Raw genomic sequence first — 20,932 nt, 5'->3', positions numbered from 1 at the left:
CAGTTCGAAAGCACGTCAAAGTGCAAGTAGATAAATAGGTACCGCTCCAGTGGGAAGGTAAATGGCATTTCCATGCGCTGCTCTGGTTCGCCAGAAGTGGCTTAGTCATGCTGGGCACATGACCGGAAGCTCTACGCCGGCTCCCTCGGCCAGTAAAGCAAGATGAGCGCCGCAACCCCAGAGTCGGTCACGACTGGACCTGATGGTCAGGGGTCCCTTTACCCTTTACCTTTTACACCTTCTGCAGTGTATGAAATGGCAAGTGGTGAATCCCATAGAACATTAATGTCTGCAAAAGGTGGATTTGCACACATGCATTATAGAGTCACAATTATACTCAGCCTCCAAAGCTCAAAGTAGGGGTGGGCAATCTTTTTGCCCTCGAGAACCATATGTCACTGTGGGTGGGCAGGCAGTTGGGTGCTGTGTGCCCACTGAGTGTGGTTGAAGCTAGTGGTGAGTTGGGGGTATTCATGCATGCACGTGGTTGGTTAACTGCTCCCCATACATCATCCTCCCCTTCACAGTTTCATTCTTCCTAGTCTGTCAAACAGCTTCTGGGCAAGGCTGGAGAAGCCGACTTCACATGGGAAGGATGGGAGAACAGTTGGGGAGACAGCAAGATTTGGCAAGATTGGGATTTGTCAGTGGAGGGTGATGGGCACCTGTGTGAGACACACAAAAAGCTTTTGAGGGCTGCATGCAGGCCACAGATTACCCTCAGGTTGCTTAGACTTAGAGGATATTCCGGTCAGGAAGCTAGACAATAATGTTATTGTTCTCCTTAAGAACAAAACAGCAAAAGGAAGTTCCTGACTCCACCCAGATGCAACTCGGTCCAGTGCAACCTAACAATTGAGGCATATGATGACACCCCCCATGCACTCACCCATAGTGCAATCCTGTACATGTCCACACAGAAATATGCCCCACATTGAGTTCAGGAATGCTTACTACCAGGTATAGCAGAGCTATGTAATGTGGCGCTCTCCAGATGCGCTTGAACTGCAGCTCCCATCAGCCCCAGGCAGCACGACCAATTGTCAGGAGTTAAGAGAATGATAGTCCAGCAAAGGGGACCATGGAGGGCACCATATCTGCTACCCATGGGGCCTAGGATTGCAGTCTCAAATATTTAACCTTTAGAGATCTGAGGGAGCAGGCGGAAACCTGCAGAATGACAGCTCCAGCAACTCACAACAACAAGCCATTAACAAGATAACCCTAACATCTCCATGGGACAGCACTGGGACGGTGATTAACATAGGGATTTTTGCTGGTATGCAGGGACACTTGGAACAGCTGAAATCAAAGGAAGTGAGAAGAAAGAAAACAAAACAAAATAATTAGTCTTGGTGGGAATTTGTGTGTCTGAGAAAAAGTAAATAGTAGGTATGCTCTCAGGCAATTTCCTACATTCCTGGCTTTAGAAAATATTTTACATTTTGTTTGTTTAGTTATGCTTTTTTATTTACAAGGTTTGACATTCTGGTGTGTTATATTGAGTTGGCCAGTAATTAGCCTACATTCCCTGCTTCAAAACTGGGCCTGTGCATGACAGCTTTTATGCAGGGGAAAGTGGATGTCACTCAGAAAAGTGATGGGGAAGAGGATAGGGTAGATTGTTTTAAAGCTTCCTTCCCCTCCAGGCCTTTCCTGAAACTCCCAATTTTAATATTTTAAACCAGTTCAAACATTAGCCAGCTAAGCAGAGGTGGTACAGAACTCTCATAGGAGGCTACCACAGCGGTTGTTATGTAGATACTTATTTGAATTTTTAAAATATGGAGTTTTTTTGGGGGGGGTTAATGTGGAATGCTGTCCCGAGAGACTTGCCTGGCACCTTCATTACATATCTTTAGGCACTAGGCAAAAACATGCCTCTTCTCCCAGGCCTTTGGCTAATTAAACAATCTATGGCCTTTTAAACTGTGGGGTGGGGATATTGTTTTTGTTTGTTACTATGTTATGCATTTTTGTGTTTTTATATTGTAGCCCACCCTGTGATCTTCAGGTGAATTGTGGTATATAAATTTAATAAATAATAATAATAGGAAGTGGGGACAGGGGGGTCACAAACGCTTTTGCAATTGCCTTGCTGGAAAGCATAATTAAAGCAATAATTATTAAACACAGAATGAATAAATCTTGCTGAGGAGGCCTTGCCTCACCAACACTTTGGAGTCATCTGAGAGTGACCAAATAGGGTTGATCTGCTACTAATTTCTGTTAAGTTGTGGGTGAACATATCAGACGACACAGCGATTCTTCAAACAGCTCTTGTTTATTCACAGGCCAGAACAGAACTGAACTGAAGGGTTCAGCCAGCCTGCTTATATAGAGCTCCACTACAACACAACAGTAACAACTTTCTGTAACTCTCCAATCACTGAACGTCACTTTCAATCCCTTATTTGCATGTGTGGACCTGAGTGAAAACTATCTACAGTATCCCCCTGCTGGCTCAGGGTGAGAACTTCAGTACATAACAATTTCATTATTTATTTATTTATTTACATTTATGTCCCATACTGTATTTCTTTTATCGTGCATATATGTGGTTCCTAGGCAGTCACCAGGCTTGTACTAAGCAGATCTGCTGAGCTTCAACAAGGTGATGGCCTTGTGTGCCTTCAAACCATCCCTTGGGATCCTTGAACTTCTAAAAACTTTTTGATGAAGTCCCTCATCAAAGAATGAACCCACATACACACCATGCATTTAAAGTATATCTTTCTTGCCTAACAATCCTGGATCCAGAGGTCCAGTAAGATTTAATAACTCTCTTTAAACAAGAGTCCTCTGCATTATCCAGTAAATATCCAGTGCCACGTTGACCTCAATAGCCCTCTGGAGGCATTATGAGGCTCTTGTGTGTACTTGCCACATAGTGGGAGTAAGTCCCATTGAACTTAGTGGGATTTACTTCTGATAGGTTTGCAGTGTTAAGATAAATTAACAAAGAAATAGAGCGGAATGGGGAAGCTGTTCTACACACAGATTTTAAATTGTTTGTGTTTTTTAAAATTGTAATCACAGTGGAATTGTCTTGTTTCTGTGAGTTGTCTTGGGAGGTCTCAGTCCTGAAAAATGGCATGCCAAATACTTGGGAAATAAATAATTAAAGACCAGTGGCAGCACATTATGTCTCTGTATGAACACAGAAGGGGAAAACTGGATTTCCGCCTGAAGGGCAAACTTGGTCCCATGAGTTAAACTTCAGAAAGAATGAGAAGAATTCCATTCCAAACTTCCTCTCTCTGTTGAAGTCAGAGCTACTTGCTTTGCCTCCCCAATGGACCTAACTGTCAAGCAAGCACACTTCAGATTTCAGGATTTCCTAGGCAATTATTCAGTCATAGTAATTTTCGCAAGGATCCAGCAATTGGCGAGGGTAGGAGAGAGGCAGAGGGAAGTTACGGGGCGGAGGATGTTGCTTGCTTGGCACTCCTTTCCTCTCGAGGCGCGCAGCCTCAGAGATGGGGAGAATGTGAGAATAAGGCTGCTGTTGAGAGTCTTTCCATATTCATCGGTGAAATGCTGAAAGTTCATAAGGCGCGTGCCCTTATAACGGCGCGTGTGAAAATTTGGCAAAACAGCTTTGTGTGTGGAAAGGCGTCAGTCCCCTCCCCCCCCCCGGGCAGGACATTTGCTCTTCTCTTTGCAATAGTCATAAAAAGCGCGGGAAATGCTGCCCCTTTCGCCTACAGAGGCCCTCGGCCGAGCTGCAGCGAGAACTGGTGGGCGACAGGCCCGCTTGCACCGCCTGGATCTCGAAGGCCGACCCGGCCACACCCCGAGCGCAGTGATGAGAGTTTTCCTCCCGTTGCATGAATCATCGGCAGCCCGCTTCGCCGCCGTCATTTGCGTGGAGGAGATTCACATTTTTATGTCCAGCTCCGGAGTTCGCGGCGGCGGCGGCGGCGGCGGCAACAAAAGGGAACAGCCACCATGTCTGGTCTCGCAGCTAAATTAGCAAAAGACAGGGAGGTCGCCCGAGGCTTAGGCTCCAATGCCAAGGCCGTGAAGTACTTAAACCAGGACTTCCATGCGCTGCGGGACGAGTGCCTCGAAGCGGGGAAGCTCTTCCAGGACCCCTCCTTCCCCGCGGCCGCCTCTTCCCTGGGCTACAAGGAGCTGGGACCGAACTCCTACAAAACGAGGGGCATCGTGTGGAAGAGGCCGACGGTAGGCGTTCAGACGTGCTCGCGTGTTCACGCGGGACCCTTGGTGGGATGGGGGCGAAGTGTTGTTCTAGGACCAATCAGACTGCTGCATTTTGGATCCTATTCAACTCAGTACATAACAAAGACTTAAGTTAAAGAGGGAAATAGTTACGAGGCGGTTTTGAGAACGGGATTCTCCATTCGGTTTGGGGAGAGAGAATAAGAGAGGTGGAAACGGGGGCGGGGAATTGAACCTGAATTTAGTTCTTTGGGAGTTTGTGTGTAACTAGCAACTGGGACTGTGGGTGGAACTTTCTGTTCAGAAGGCCTGTATTCCTAAACTAAAGATCCTATGGGATCCCTTGCATTGCATATACTCTTGGAATCGGCCCACCCCTGCCTGAATTGTGCGGGATCTGGCTTTCTTGGCTGTGGCACATCACAGTGGAAGGGAGGAAAAGAAAAGATCAACTTCTAGTACATACTCAGGATCACTCCAAATCCCGTAGTCATCCTTTTGCCAATCTGGTATGCATCCAGTTAGGGTAGTTACTAGAGTGCCAAAAGGGTTTGCTTGTGCTTATCATTTCCATGCATTTTTATACTAGAAGTAGGGATTCTAATTTGGGTTGGTTGTAGGGAGCATGGGAGGTGGTGATTATTGTGGTTTAGGGTTGATGCAGAGTAGGATGGTGTTCTTGTTGTGTATGCAGCAGAAGTTATGAGTAAGTTAGAAAAAATGTTTCCTTTGTATAGGGAGGCAGAGTAGGGTGGGACTGAGATTGGCAGCATGTCCGTTTGCTTCTATACAAACTAATGCCTGATAGGAATACTAGTTCCCATAGGATGTTACAGAGCTAATATATAATTTCCTGATTCAGGTAGGTAGCTGTGTTGGTCTGACGCAGTTGGAAAAAAGTAAAAAATTGTCCAGTAGCACCTTAGAGACCAACTAAGTTTGTTCTGGGTATAAGCTTTTGTGTGCATGCACACTTCTTCAGATACAATATAATTTCCTGGGATCCTAGTGGGATCCTAGGCATGTTTACTCAGAAGTAAGTACCACTTTCTTCCATGGGGATTCATCTACACACTGCAGCAAGTGTGTTTAAGGCACAGAGGCAATATCAAAATGCACTTGTCACTTTCTACAGGGAAAGAAGTTCCCATATTTTGTAAGAGGAAGCGCCCATCAATCCAAACACAGTGATAATTAAGAGGATTTCTGAGAGTCTAATATGGAAGATTCAAAAATCTAGTTTTAATTGTTTGAGCTCATTCGCTATCTTTGTTTCGTGTGAACGTAAGAGCCCTCCTAGATCAGACCAAAGGCCCAGCTAATCCAGTATCCTGTGGTTACAGTGACCAACCAGTTGCCTATGGGAATAACACCTCCAAGCAGGCCATGAGCCCTATATCTCATGTGAGCTAGGAAGGTTGTAGGCATTTAGGAAGTATGCCCAGTCTGAAAATACCAAGGCACTGAGGTGAAATGGATAAATAGTAGTTAGAACACCAAAGTTCCATCTTTACTCAAATCATGCATGCTTTCATGCTTACCTTTTTTGCCCTATGCTTCATGAACCACACTCATAATCATACTCCTGTTCATAAGGCCAAAATACATCTTTCACTTGCCATGGGGATGCCACATTGTTCATGTTGAGAGTCTCTGCAGCTCCATAGGATGCCTGTATGCAGTCATTATCCATAGTATTTGTTGTTTAGTCGTTTAGTCGTGTCCGCCTCTTCGTGACCCCATGGACCAGAGCACGCCGGGCACTCCTGTCTTCCACTGCCTCCCGCAGTTTGGTCAGACTCAGTTTGGTCAGACTCATCAATAGTATAGGGGTCAGCAAACTTTTTCAGCAGGGGGCCGGTCCACTGTCCCTCAGACCTTGTGGGGGACCGGACTATATTTTGGAAAAAAATAATAATGAATTCCTACTCCCCACAAATAACCCAGAGATGCACTTTAAATAAAAGCACACATTCTACTCATGTAAAAACACGCTGATTCCTAGACCATCTGCGGGCCGGATTTAGAAGGCAATTGGGCCAGATCCAGCCCCCAGGCCTTAGTTTACCTACCCATGGTAGTGATCATTGTGAAGAGGTCTTCTAAATGTTATGGCTGAAGCAGAGACAGCCACTGACTGGGGAGGCTGCTTCTGGTGAATATGCCCAAGTGTACGCAAATCCTGGATTCTCATTTAGCAGTAACCTCGCAAAGTAGTTTTACATTGTCAACTAGCCGTGATGGCTAGCAATGCTTCTGAATACCAGGTGCTGGAAACTGCAGGAGGGGAGAATACTTTTGTGCTCATTTCCTGCTTGCAGGTTTCTTGCAGGAATCTAGTTGGCTACTGTGAGAACGGGATGCTAGCCTCGATGGGCCTTTGGCCTGATCCAGCAGGCTCTTCTTACGTTCTTATGCTCATTCAACAGTCCTATTCATGCACTGCACCCAACCTGTGCACCACACCCTACCCCTACATTGTGAAATATTCCTGTTTTATGTTTTCAGGAGGGACAATAGATGGTGTGCCCTCACCTGTTGTTTCACTCCTGCTTTCCTTTTATATTAGGTCATATACTAGGCTTCAAAAGGTGGAGGATATTCCTTCATTAAAAGTTTGTAAGCAGTAGCTGGATGCCCACTGATCGGGGATGCTGCATGAGTGGATTTGCAGCAAGAGGCTGGGTTTGATGGCTTCGAACTCTGTGTTTAAGTCACCTCTCCACCCTTCATTTCCTTGCCTGTCCTTTTCTTATCTTGGCAGCCACTCACTTCCATAGATGCATTTATTGATGCATCTGACTTGCCTGTACTTTTCAGAGTCAGATTTGAATGCAATTATTTACATGCTTGCATCCTTTATTTACAATGCTGAAAGAGCAAATTTTGCTTGTAATATGTGGCGCGTACACACTGCGTGATGATGTGCATTCAGGCTCTTTTTGGGGGTTGCTGTACACATGACATCACTCTGTTTCATCCCTGCCCCACACTACTTGTCAGTCTAAAGTACATTCTGCTGGAACAGATACAATCTGTTTCGTGCCAAGAATGTACTTCTCAAGCGCATTCTTGGCACAACACCTTTTTACACCAAGAGCGTTTTTTCTCAGGTCATCTTCTATTGGGGCAGGTCTAGCGACGTTGCAGGGGTGTTCCACTCCCCATCACCATATTTAATTTGTCTATGGATGACGTAGGTAAAATTGGAAGTGGTGCAGTAGCTTAGCCACCTCTATATACTGATATATATCCTCTGTATTTCAGTATATCCTCTGTATATCAATATAAGAACACACCAGTTTCCATCCCCTCCCTTTTGGAAGACTAGGATTTTTTTATTTTTAAGGTCTGTGGAAGCACTAATTGAGGGGAGGGGAACAGAGAACACCATTCAGCACTAATTTGAAAACATGCCCATCTGTGTGTATGAACAAATGGATATTAGCTGCCACTTTAGATCAGGGTTTCCCAAACTTGGGTGTTCAGCTTGTTTTTGGAGTACAAATCCCATCATCCCTGACCACAGGTCCTGCTAGCTAGGGGATGATGGGAGTTGTAGTCTCACAACAGCTGGAGACTCAAGTTTGGGAAACCCTGCTTTAGGTGATGTTATCTCGTGAAGGTGTGTATTGTTGCAAACTGCTCTGTACCAAAACATACTGTGAAGAAAGACCCCTCTGTGTTTCAGAGGCTATGTGGTTTTCTTTTGAATAAAGGGGATTTTCTTGCTCGACATGTCCAGCAGCTTTTAAGCAGCACCAGGAACACATGAAAATAAATATTTTTCCTTGAGGGTATGAGCCAACCAGACCTCCATAAGTCTTAGCATTATGCTCTTTGAAGAAGGAGAAGTCAGCTGAGGAAAGTGGAGGCCTCTGTGTATTCAAGGATGACGTTTCCATGGCTGCATGCTTTGCATAAGGGCAGAGAATCTCAAATTTCAGCTTGGTAAATCCAGAAGAAAATCTCCTTGAATTTAACCGTTAACAAAATTGACAGAAAAATAGCATCAGTCATATTAAACCAGAAGTAAGGAATACATTAATGTCCATGATCACTGCAGATGGTGACAGCAGTCACGAAATTAAAAGACGCCTGCTCCTTGGGAGAAAGGCGATGGGAAACCTAGACAACATCTTAAAAAGCAGAGACATCACCTTGCCAACAAAGGTCCGTATAGTAAAAGCCATGGTTTTCCCAGTAGTGATGTATGGAAGTGAGAGCTGGACCATAAAGAAGGCTGATCGCCGAAGAATTGATGCTTTTGAATTGTGGTGCTGGAGGAGACTCTTGAGAGTCCCATGGACTGCAAGAAGATCAGACCTATCCATTCTTAAGGAAATCAGCCCTGAGTGCTCACTGGAAGGACAGATCGTGAAGTTGAGGCTCCAATACTTTGGCCACCTCATGAGAAGAGAAGACTCTCTGGAAAAGACCCTGATGTTGGGAAAGATTGAGGGCACAAGAAGAAGGGGACGACAGAGGACAAGATGGTTAGACAGCGTTCTTGAAGCTACAAACATGAGTCTGACCAAACTGCGGGAGGCAGTGGAAGATAGGAGTGCCTGGCGTGTTCTGGTCCATGGGGTCACGAAGAGTCGGACACGACTAAACGACTAAACAATCACAACAGAGAGGGAAACATCAGAAAGTATCAGCACAGCACAGCACAACCCTATAGGTTTTTACTCCAAAGCAAGTCCCAATGTGAACTTACTCGCCCCACTTTGGCTCCCAGCAGTTACTAGATCAAAAAGTAAGAAATATCTCCTGTGCTGTTTCTGTCTCTGAGCGCATCAAAAGTTGCCCACAATTCTGAACTAGAGAAAGGGGTTAGGGCAGGTTTTCCCAAAAACTCCGGCTGTTTTTGGACTACAGTTTCCATCATCCCTGACCATTGGTCCTGCTAGCTAGGGATGATGGGAGTTGTAGTCCAAAACAGACAGAGACCCAAGTTTGGGAGCCCATGGGTTAGGGTTATAGCACAAATTGCCACTAAGAACTCCTTTTTGGATGCCTACCTTCGAGATTTTGAATTACGTGGTTAGAACATTGTCTAGAACAAATATTTTAGAGGTTTTGGCTTTTCATTATACCCAGCCTTTGCTGACATAGTGCCTCTTTTGGATTATAGTCATGTACATAGCTGGTCTGCTTAGACCCCAGTGACTTCAAAGAGATTTAGCCAGCCTAACCATGTGCAGAATTGCAGCTGGTGGGAAACATAATCCCAACACTCCATAGACATGCATGTACCGATACCAGGGTTGCCATTGGAGATCAGCCTGGAATGTCCATAACTTTAAATAAATTTATTTTCTTACATGTTTCTTCTTACTACTTGCTTTGCCAGGAGTTGTGTTCCAATCCTCAGTTTATTGTTGGAGGTGCCACCAGAACTGATATCTGCCAAGGAGCTTTAGGTAAGACGGAGACTTCGCTTAACTTCCTGTTGAAGCACTCTTAACATGATGCCTACCTTGTTTTAGAGCTATTTACTTTATTGTAAAAATGTATAAACCTGCTTATCATCATGTCGGCCTCAAACTAAACCAGGCTATTTTTCTCTTCATCTTTCGACTACCACTACATCTTACTCCGCCTTGGGTTCTTTTATCATTGCATCAGAATTCTGATTTTAGCACCCTTCAGTTCCAACACAGTTTTGCCCCTTCCTGAATCATTTTCCCTCCAGAGTGTTGTGTGCGCTTCATATCAGTGAGATAACGCTGGCTTGTGGCATTTGACTTTAACTTCCAGATAAGAGACTTCATGCAAATTGCACTTCATTCCAAGAAAAGAATGTTGTTTGTGCTTCAGGGCAGGTATGCATTGATTTCAACAGTCTGCATCCAGGGACAAATAAAACCATGACATTGGCCTTACTTCATAGCTGCGAACTACGATGTTCTTTTGTAAGGTTGCCTTTCTTTTTGCCCTTGCGGTGTCACAAACTACACATTAAACCCTATTTAATGTTGCATTTTTCTTGGACGCAGAGCCATACTGCACCTTTGTTCTGGATTTCATGTTGTCACGCACCTCAAGTAGTCGCAGCAAGACCTTACTATTTCAACAAGCATTTTAAGGAAGTTTTCTGTCTCTATTATTATTAACTTTAATTGATTTTATCCACTTTTTGTAATTTTTATATACACCACTTAGAAACTTCAGGGATTAAGTAGATTCGTGTGTGAAGAAACTGTGTCATTCACCAGTCTGCAACATTCCTCTAACCTGCCATTATCAAAGTAGTGTACACTGTGGCACTGGTTGGCAAATTCTGAGCTGTTTAAGGCTTTATAGGTCAAAACCAGCACTTTGAATTGGGCCCGGAAACTAACTGGTGGCCAGTGCAGTTGGACCAGGATTGGTGTAATATGCACAAACCATCTTGCTCTGGTGAGCAACCTGGCCACTGAATTCTGCACCAGCTGAAGTTTCCGAACCATCTTCAGAGGCAGCCCTCCACATTGCAGTAATCTAACCTTGAGGTTAGCAGAGCATAGACAACAATAGTTAGGCTATCCCTGTCCAGATAGGGGCGTAGCTGGGCCACCAGCCAAAGCTGATGGAAGGCACGCTGGCATTGTGACATGGAGAGAAAGTTAGGTGTAGCAATCAGTCATTTAACACTTAGAATACCTTTCCCCCTTCTAAAAATAAAGCTTGTTTTAACTAAGAAGAATGTAGCATAATGGCCTGGTTTGCACATCACATTAAACCATAGTTCAAAGCAAACATTAAACCTTAGTTTGAAGCAAACTGTGTGGTTTAGCCTGAGTTTGCAGTATGTACATTGCTGCTATATGTGTGCTGCCAAAAAGCAAGAAAGTGCAGTTTGTCGTGACATCCATACACAGGAAACCATTCACGAGTCCAGATTTGGATGTCACAACAAGCCAGACATGTTACCCAGTGGCATAGCTGGAGCAAAGTGAGAAGTTTTCAGCAGCATGCACCAGCGTGGTTCGCTTACACATAAAACAATAGCTTGTTTTTAACTGTGACTTAATGTGATGTGGAAATTGGGCCACTGAACATTACAGACTCTAGCAAACTTACTGCACTGTAAAATTTATAAAGCTTTGTGGGTTCAAAAAAACCCTTCCTTTGAATTAATTAATTAATCTTTTAGGAATTTTTAGATGAGTTTTCTCAGGTTCTAGTATTTTTTATGCTTATGTGTATCTTGTATTGTTGCATAGTTGCATATTACTGCAAAGCTCGCTGCGCACAGTGAATCATTTTAGCAGAATGGTTTTTGCATAGAGGAAGCATGCTCAATATTTATGGTGGGGTTTTTTCAAAGGATGTTGCTATAGTATCACAGCAATGACCTATAAATAGGCTAGTGTTTCCCCTCTGATTTCCGTAGCAGATATATCTTCCCCAGAAATTAAAACCACATTTACATTGTAAAAATTCATGTATGCATTTTTCTACAATACTGTGTTGTTGTGCCATGAGGATCTCCCATTTTACTCACTAGGGTGGTGTACAGTTCTAATATTTTCAGCGGGGGAGGTGCTGTTGACAGCACCATCATCACTGCTTGCAATACATATATTCATGTTCACCCTATCCTGCTGTGGGCTTTGAGGTGGAACAGTTTAATATGTGCGCAGATTGAAGCAGTTGAGCTTTCCCAATTGCTTCTGCTGATTATGTATTCTTTTTCAAGTGCATCTTCTACTGCCCATTTCTCATGTATCTACTTTTTTTTTTTTACCATAACCAGAAGATTCTCTTCTGGAAATCTCACAGTAAGTGAAACCACTATAGAAGGGAAGGAAATTCTTGTGCCAAAGCAGCATGCAGGAGAACAGAGGCAAAACCATCAACTTTTTAAGAAGATACGGTAGCTTATATAGGGGGGGACACTTGTCAGAAGCTGTGCACTAATTAATGCACTTTCCACAAGATTTGGTTCGGATCTGTATCTATCAGTTCATTCTGGTTTCTGGTATGTCTGGTTCACCTCTTGTTTGGGATCCAAATCAGCTTTGTTAAAAATGAAGCACTTTCCCACCATGTTCTGTTATGGGGAATCCAAAATGCCACAAGAATGAGCCTTAAATAGAAGTTGCTACTTTTTCTGGGTAGCTATCTTGGGTTTCCTTGAGAGGCACCTCTTTGTTCAAAGGGGCCCAGCCTGTTTTTGTAATTGTCATTTTCTGTATGTCTGCTGCTAAGTACTTGCCCAAGCAGGGACATGGGTGGCGCTGTGGTCTAAACCACTGAGTCTCTTGGGCTTGCCAATCGGAAGGTTGACGGTTTGAATCCCCGCAACGGAGTGAGCTCCCATTGCTCTGTCCCAGCTCCTGCCAACCTAGCAGTTTGAAAGAATGCCAGTGCAAGTAGATAAATAGGTACTGCTGTGGCAGGAAGGTAAACGGCGGTTCCGTGTGTTCTGACTTTTGTCACGGTGTTCCATTGTGCCAGAAGCGGTTTAGTCATGCTGGCCACATGACCCGGAAAGCTGTTTATGGACAAACGCCAGCTCCCTCGGCCTGAAAGCGAGATGAGCGCCACAACCCCATAGTCGCCTTTGACAGGACTTTACCTTTACCTTTTTACTTGCCAAGCATCACTGTTGATGAGCAGATACTAAAGAGAAGGAGTGCATGATGCAAGCACAGCCACTCTACAGTTGCAAAATCAAGATCTTCATTGGCTTATGGCAAAGATTCTTAGGACCTATCTAGCCTTTGGATGATAAGAGATCTTGAGATGCTTTGATGCACCAGTGGAGTTCATTAGCATTTAACAGTCATCACAGACAGTTGATATTGACAGTAGTGTTCTGTTTATTCAGTTTGAAAATGCTGAAATTATTTTCCCCCTCCCCTCCATTGACTTCTTTATTCAGTAATTTGTGTTTTGTTTGTGTGTTTGGTAAACTGCAGTGCTGCTGGAGGCACCAAAGGTGAGGAGGCGAGTGTACATTGGCTCTCATCCAGCAGCACTGGTTAGCAGCTAACCATCCGATTCTGGAAGGCATAGGCAGTCTACAGAGCTTCTCTGACTCACAGGTGGCAAAACTATGAAAGATGGAAAAGTCTGCTGGAACAGAAGGGCATCAGTGAATTTCCACACATATTGGGGAGGACCTTGTTTGTTAATATCATTTAGATGGATCAGGTTAATCCAGAATTCTCAAAGCAAGATTCTGCAGAGACTGAAATCAACTTTTTAAAAACATGTGAAAGTCCAAACATGCTGGTAATTCTGTATTCATCCGTCTTGGGGAAAGCTTATTACTGTTCCCATTTTTTAAAGGAAGGCTTCCCAACTATTCTATGCCAAATATCACTGGGTGTAATTCAGCCCAATTTTTGTGGATTTCATTATTATTATTATTATTATTATTATTATTATTATTATTATTAAAATTTGCATAACGCCTTATACCCACAGGTCTCATTAGGTGACTTGCAGGGCAGTCTTGTGCTCAAGGGATGGCAGAATGGCAGATTACCTACCGCCATGGCAGATACCCTAATGGAACACCCCAGATACACTGGTGCAACACGACCAAAGATGTGCCAGCGGAATTGCTAGAATGAGATGTAGTTTTGGGCAGGATAGGACAGCACAGGGAAAGAACACACTTCGGCTGTGTCTTCCAAGACCATGCCCATGTCTCTGTTGGTGGTGCAATTTGACACCTGGACCTGTTGCAGATCAACTCCCCAGTTGATTTTAAGGGGAGCAGGTACTTAAAAATTGCCCTCCACCACAACAGCACAATACATGCTCCCACCCCGCCACCATAATTAGAGTATAGAAGTACAGTACTCTGTCCTGCTCTTTTGTTAATCTCTCCTGGTAAGATCAATAGGACTTAAAGTGCCTTACTTCTGCTTCTCCCCCCACCCCCCTTTATTTATTTAAGAGCATGGAGACTAATGGGAAATACTTTTGTTTTGCTTTCTTAGGAGACTGTTGGCTCCTGGCAGCCATTGCTTCTCTCACGTTGAATGAAGAAGTTTTGGCTAGAGTTGTGCCCAGCGATCAAAGCTTCAAAGACAGATATGCAGGGATATTCCACTTCCAGGTACCACAGATACTGATTTCTGCCTTTTCCCTGGAAGGGTTACGCTACTTTATTAGCACTGTATTTGCCAGATCAACTGATACCCTGGTATGCATGCAGTGGAGGGTAGGGAAGCTCCAGGAATTTGGTTTCTGCAGAATCAGGTGTGAACCGACCTGATCCACCCCTCCCAGAAGAATGTGCACATTGTATCCTTTAGATGTTGCTCAAGGCAGTAATTGATTCTTTTGCCTAAAACAACTTTAAAGCTGCATGCTTGTCTGGAGATAATGCTCTCCTGCTTCAAGTTCCATTTTGTACACCTGAGCTATAGAGATTTTTCTGGGATGAATAGCATTCAGAGTGGTATTAGTCACCCTTCCTCAGCCTGGTGCCCTCAGGTTAGTGTTGGGGCCTGACTCCCCAGCAAACATGGCCAGTGATCATGGATGATGGGAGTTATAGTCCAACAAGATCTGGAAGGCACCAGGTTGAGAAAAGGGGCTGGTATTGGTTATATATTTTGTTAGAAGATACTTAACCTACTCTTACACTGCAGATAAGGTGGCAAGCTTTTAGAGCTTCAAAAAGCTCTTTCTCAAAACTTAAGTGAAATGTTTGGTGAAGCGAGCTGGCACCAGGCAGTACGCTCTGCAGAGGGCATCCCATAACTTAGCTGCCATCACCAAGAAGTCCCTTTCCGCACTGAGGGCACCCAGAGAAGCGTTGCTGAAGATTATCTTGAAGTCTGGACCATTATGTAAGGGGAGAAGCTCCTTCAGCTAACCTGGTCCCAAGCTGTTTTCAGCTGTGATCAAGAGCATGCCTTCTAACACATTGTGATGATGATGACGATTTGTTTTCAGTTCTGGCAGTATGGAGAGTGGGTGGATGTTGTTGTTGATGACAAGCTACCTACCAAAGATGGAGAGCTCCTCTTTGTTCATTCAGCCCAAAGAAGTGAGTTCTGGAGTGCTCTGCTGGAGAAGGCTTACGCCAAGTAAGTAAAGCATTGCATCAGAGGTAGGGAACTTCAGGCCCAGGGGCTGAGCACCCCAAGCCCCTCTGCCTGGCCCTTGGGACTCTGCTCAGGCCAAGCCTCCCTTCCACACCTTTCACTTCATCAAGTGGGTTGACTACACTGGAATCACAATGGTTTGCGTTAGGAAGGGCTCATTCCTCTTTGTAGCATCAGGGGCCCTAGTCCATATGGATTAATAGTGTAATTCTTTAATATACATATAGCTAAGATACAGGATCAGATCCTTGTGTCAAACATTTTGATGTATCCCATGTTGACCTTGGGCTTTTCGTGAATGAAAAAGTAGTAGTAGTGCAGACACCTGATTGTGAGGCTTTAGTTATGCTACACTTTAATTTCAAAGGCTGAGAAAAGAAAGTCGAAATGTCATGTTTGCCTCTTACACAGGGTGAATGGCTCGTATGAGGCTCTCTCTGGAGGAAGCACCACTGAGGGCTTTGAGGACTTCACTGGAGGAATTGCAGAGTGGTACGAGCTGCAAAAGCCACCGCCAAACCTGTTCAAAATCATCCAGAAGGCTCTCCAGAAGGGCTCTCTCCTGGGATGCTCTATTGATGTGAGTTAGCGTTGTTTTCTCTCCAGGTGTCCCAAGTTCTTTGGTGCATGCAGCAACTGGAAGGTTGCTTTAGTTAGGGGACTGTGAGGTAGTACAGAATTCCAAACCTCCAGGTACTGCACAGGGACTGGAAAATCCTGAGCCCTTCCCCTCCTATAAGAATGGCTGGTGTTAATTTGAATGAGACTTTAGGGCAAAAAAGGCCCCCCAGAAGAAGACTTCTCCTTACCTCTTCCATTGTGTATGTTAACATCCCTTTGCAACAGCTGAGCAGCGCAAAGGCAGCTGTTGCTGCTCTTCCGTGACTGGGTGTATTTTCACCTCATAGTTGCATTTGAGCAATTCTTTGCTGGGTCCCGAGAGTCCTGCCTCAGTACACAAAGGGTCTTGTGGCATCTGAAATGCTAACAAATTCTAGTAGGGCACAAGCTTTCATGGACTAGGGTTCCACTTCATTAGACGCTTCTAAATCAGATTTTAAAAGAATAAAAAATAAATAAGACTGAGCTCTGGCTACCCTTTTTAAGAATATACCTGCACACACCTTTAATTTCCCTATCTGAAATAAATCCCCAAATGTGTGACTCTAAGAGAAGAATGGTCTCTTTGGAGACCTCCACCATGTAGCTGCAGACAACATATCTGATTCCAAGTTCTGTGTACACCAGGGATGGGGAACCTGCCCCTCCAGATGTTGTTGGACTCCAACTCCCTTCAGTCATGGCAAGCATAGCTAATGGTCAGGGATGATGGGAGTTGTAGTCCAGCAACATCTAGAAGCCAGTGATTCCTCATCATTGAGGCACATTATGTTGCATGTACATTGCTCTCCTGTGGAATTAGGTTTCCTCACTCACTTCAGTGCAGATATTAACTCTGCACATGCATCCCTATAAGTTGTTTCCAGCATTGTAATGAATGAAGAAGCATTTGCAGGTGAGAGAGCTGTGAATGTGAATCAGAACTCCCACATGCAATAATAACTTAAGGGATATTGCCAAGGAACCATAATCACCATCTACATTTTGGGATGCTCCACCCTGCCCCTAATGAAGTAAGTTAGGCTGAGAGATGATGGCTAGCCTTCAATCATCTGGTGAGCTTTTTTTGGATCTGTGTCTTTCAACATGGGTCTTCTCAATAACCTTTAAAGTGGAGGGTGAGGGATTGAATCTATAGTGCAAGTATGGGGAGTGCCACCCTCTTCCTGCTTTTGCTTCCTGTTGCTCCTCTGCCCCAGCAGCTTTTTCCTCATGGCCAAATTTGCTTCCATTACTGAAGCCCTGAAGAAAACAGCCTGATGACGGGGCACAGACTGTGGAGTGGGGAACGGCAGGCAGGGCAGGGATCTGCGCCTCCTCGCCCATAAATCTGCTTTGTGCTTTAAATCGCTCGCCCTTCTGTGAGTGATTATGGGGCGCTCTTTCGAAAACCACAGGGCATCTGCCTTCACATGTCATTTCACCCTGGCTGCAAAACCGACTAGTTTTCTCTAGCCCACGCCCAGCATTCTTTCTTTCTTTTTCCCAGACATCTTTATTGAAAGTTGAAAAGTACAAAATTATACGTGCACTAAACATGGTGAGACATAAATAAAAAAGAGAAAAAGAGAAACAGCACCCGTGTAGAAGGGAAAGTAAAGGGGGGGACCCCAAAACTTTATACTTTACAAAGTTGTTACTGTACTTCACCAGATCTTAACCTATTACAGTATTTGTAAGAATGGATTCCAAATGTCATCGAATTTGTCCATGGCAAGTCTGCATTTATATGCAAGTTGTTCATAGGTTGCGAGTTTGTATACGTCTTCAATCCAATCGTAGGAGGGAGCCACGTTTCAGTTACCTTCTGCCAAAAATCTTTCAATACAGGACAATGAAAAAACATTTGTTTTAGAGAAGTATTATCCCTGTTGCATCTCCAACAGTTAGATACTTTAGTTAGCTCCTTTTTTAAACAAACGTAATGGGGTCCAGTATTTTCCACGCCCAGCATTCTATCCCTCACACCACTCTGGCTTCAAAATTTCTGGATTGTGGCAGATCTAGTTCTTTCAAATCTGCAAACCAAAGCATCAGATAGCAGATGGCCAGACATGAGTGGTGCAAAGCCCCCTTTGTCTTACAGCTGCAGAAACCGATTCTAGAGGTTGCATGCATTTCAGGCTCAAAATTGAGAAAGCCTTGTTGGAAAAGGGCCAGTTTGGATAAGTATTCAGGTGGGCAGAGGCTTGATAATGTAAACAGTATTTCTGTAAACAAAAGGCTATCACTCCAGGAAGGAGATTCTGCTGGAGGCTTAAGGTGGCTTGACTATAATCCCTTGGTTTCGAGATAAAATAGAAAGTCATTGTAATAAGACCCAAGGACAGGAACTCAAGGCCAAGAATGCAAATCTTTAATAGATAAAATATATTTGGAAGACACACAGCAAAGGCTAAGTATTATCAGTATGGTAACAGGCTGCAAGTAGCTCCCTGGGATGTGGGGATGCTATTTTTTGTTATTTTTCATAGAAGGAGGGGCAAGTTGTTTAGAATTCACTCTCATAGTAGCACATAGCAGGGCAAACAGCCCAGTCAAAAATTAAGTAATACAACGTTATAGTTCCCAGAAATTCCTGCCTCTGCTGGCTTCTCATTCTCAGCCTTCACAAGAAAACTTCTTCCATCTGAGGACAAAAACTGCATCCCCCCCCCCAACGTCCCCCAGGCTCTGATGCCCTGATTCATTCTCTGTGATATCTAAATCCTAACTGTAGCAGAGTGAACTGACTTTAATTTGCACTTCCCAGAAGAACAATACACAAAAACACATCTAGCCTTAAAAATCCACACTTCTCCAAAGGCTGTGGTGCAGCACAAAACATGGGCAAAGATGTGTGTGTAAGGAGAAGCTGCGTACAAATGTATATACTAGTGAAAAGTAGCATACAGAAGGCGGAAATTGCCTGAAAAAAATGTGTATATTAAGAAATTTGCATTAAACATGTATGCAACTAGGAGAGCAATTTTTTAAAGAAATTGCATTCAAAATTGCGTTGTTTTGTCAGGTTGCCCATTCTTAAGGTTTGAACTGTAAATAGGCCTGAGAGCCAAAGATGCATACAATAATACTGTTTATACGAGATGGAAGAGAGTCTTCATAGTGTGAGAATGCAATCAATTGTTTCTCAGAGGCAGTGAGAAATTTGGCAAGCCCCAGCACCTCAGCTGACACAAGCAGAAGTCAACAATTTAGGGCATGGGGCAGTGCTGGTTCGTATTCGCCAATTCCTCTTGTCAAAGGCAGAGTATGAAGGAAAAAACAAGAGGAGCTCATGGAGCTGTCAAGCCCCCTGCAGGAGCAATTGCCGCTGTAGCATTCAGCATGGCACTGGGGATCGTGTCACCACAGGAGCAGTGATATTTCCGTGTGTGTTTGCAGATCACAAGCGCTGCTGAGACGGAGGCTGTCACCACACAGAAGCTGGTCAAAGGGCATGCATACTCCGTTACAGGTGCAGAAGAGGTAAGCTCTCCATCTTGGGAAATGGCAAAATGTAGTGCGCTAAGGATATGATCTCATTTTGGGCCAGTATTATTTCCTAGGCATCTGAGATATTATCTGTGAAATGTTTGAATGTACTGCCCTCTTGTGGCTATGAAGTCTCCCACCAGCCAAATTTTGCCTTATTAGCCCTCTTGAAATGCTAAGAAATATTTACTGTGAGCTGTATCACATGTTGCCAGTTAGTGAACCCACAATGTGCTTAAGTTTCGTTTTTCCGGGAAATCACATAACATACGAGGTGCACACAAGCATAGTGGGGAACTGTGTTTCCCCCTGGCTCCATCACAGGGTACATCTTATAGCCAAGATGGGGAATCTTCAGTCCATGCCCACCAAGAGGTCCAGTTTGGTCCATGAGGCCATTTCACCCAAACCACACTCATCCACCAGCTGATATCACTGGTAGGTGGAAGGAGACGGTTTAATCCTGCAGAAGGGAACAGAATTAGGCAACCAAAGCAGCAGGATTTAATCTGCACATAATCTGAGCAGCTGTTAAAGTTCATTGCAAAAGCACTCTTTGAAGCTTATCCTATGCTTATCCTTTAAACTGAGGTGGGAGAGGTGCCTGCTCTTCCCCAGCCCCGCCCACTTAGAGGAGACATGCAGGCCTGCTTCAAAAAGCACTTTTGCAAAGGGCTTTTAGACAGCTCCTGCACTCGTGTTACCCTGGAGGCTTCTAGTGCAATTAACTGTTGCCCCACCAGCTAGGAGCACCCCATGTCATCACCTGCACTTATCCCAACACAAAGTGGTGCAGATCCAGGCACTGGAATTCATTGTTCACCACCTCTCTCTGCCAGTTCAATGGCCTGCTGTAAAAGACAGGTCACAGTTTGGAAAGGGTTAAATTTATGATGGATAGCAGGTATGGTAGAATGAGAAAGGGGAAAGGGAGATAATATATAATAATCTCAGCCCTCTCTCTCTCTCGCTAATAACTTCATTGATCTTTGGAAGACACCCAGAGTGATTATGCTGGAAGCATCCCTGCCCTTCTGATTAAAATGTTGTCTAAAGCTGACTCCCTGGCAGGCTGTACAAAGGGCGGGCATGATAATGAGCAGTTGGCAGACTTCTGATTGCAGCTGGCCTTGGATGCTTTGGCTTCAGCATTTCCCAGTATCAACAGTCAGGGGGAATATGCTGCTCTGATTGAGAAGGGAACTGAATTCTGCCTCTGAAGCCTCTCCAGGATGTTCCAAGGGGCTTCTTTTATTCCAGGCCACTAGCCAAGCACTGTGGCTGCCCTTGATAACTGCTATTCCAACAACTGCTGCCATAGTGCATATGATGCATAGGTCTTTGCAATCTGTTCCCCACCCAATTCATCCTCATAGCAGTGCTGTGAGCTACGCTCTATTAAGGCAAATTTGATGCAATGTGTGTTATGCAGTTTGGCACTACAGAGCTGTTTTTTTGGGGGGGGGGTTGGCTTTTAAAAGATATTTATTGAAGTTTTACAAAAGGAAGAAAATTACAGAATAAAATGAAAGCAAGAGGAAAAAAGAAAAAAATACAAAAATATATAAATATATAAAAAAGATACAAAATAC

At 44.2% G+C, this 20,932-nt stretch overlaps 1 protein-coding gene across 2 annotated transcripts in view; it reads left to right on the top strand.

Annotated features, from left to right (window-relative positions):
- Positions 1–3,686: 3,686 nt before the first annotated feature.
- The window catches only part of LOC128411079 (calpain-2 catalytic subunit), a 268,506-nt gene continuing 251,260 nt past the window's right edge, over positions 3,687–20,932 (top strand). Inside the window, exons 1-6 of one of the 2 annotated variants that reach the window (XM_053383068.1) lie at positions 3,687–4,188; positions 9,542–9,611; positions 14,130–14,248; positions 15,094–15,227; positions 15,657–15,825; positions 19,251–19,334. In XM_053383068.1, the coding sequence (XP_053239043.1) occupies positions 3,952–4,188; positions 9,542–9,611; positions 14,130–14,248; positions 15,094–15,227; positions 15,657–15,825; positions 19,251–19,334 (813 nt within the window). In that variant the 5' untranslated portion in view covers positions 3,687–3,951. The remainder of the gene's footprint in view (positions 4,189–9,541; positions 9,612–14,129; positions 14,249–15,093; positions 15,228–15,656; positions 15,826–19,250; positions 19,335–20,932) is intronic. The other variant, XM_053383067.1, reaches the window with a different exon arrangement.

This window comes from Podarcis raffonei, chromosome 3, assembly GCF_027172205.1.
Source record: "Podarcis raffonei isolate rPodRaf1 chromosome 3, rPodRaf1.pri, whole genome shotgun sequence".
Taxonomy (NCBI): Eukaryota; Metazoa; Chordata; class Lepidosauria; order Squamata; family Lacertidae; genus Podarcis; species Podarcis raffonei.
This window is presented reverse-complemented; position numbering and strand designations above follow the sequence as displayed.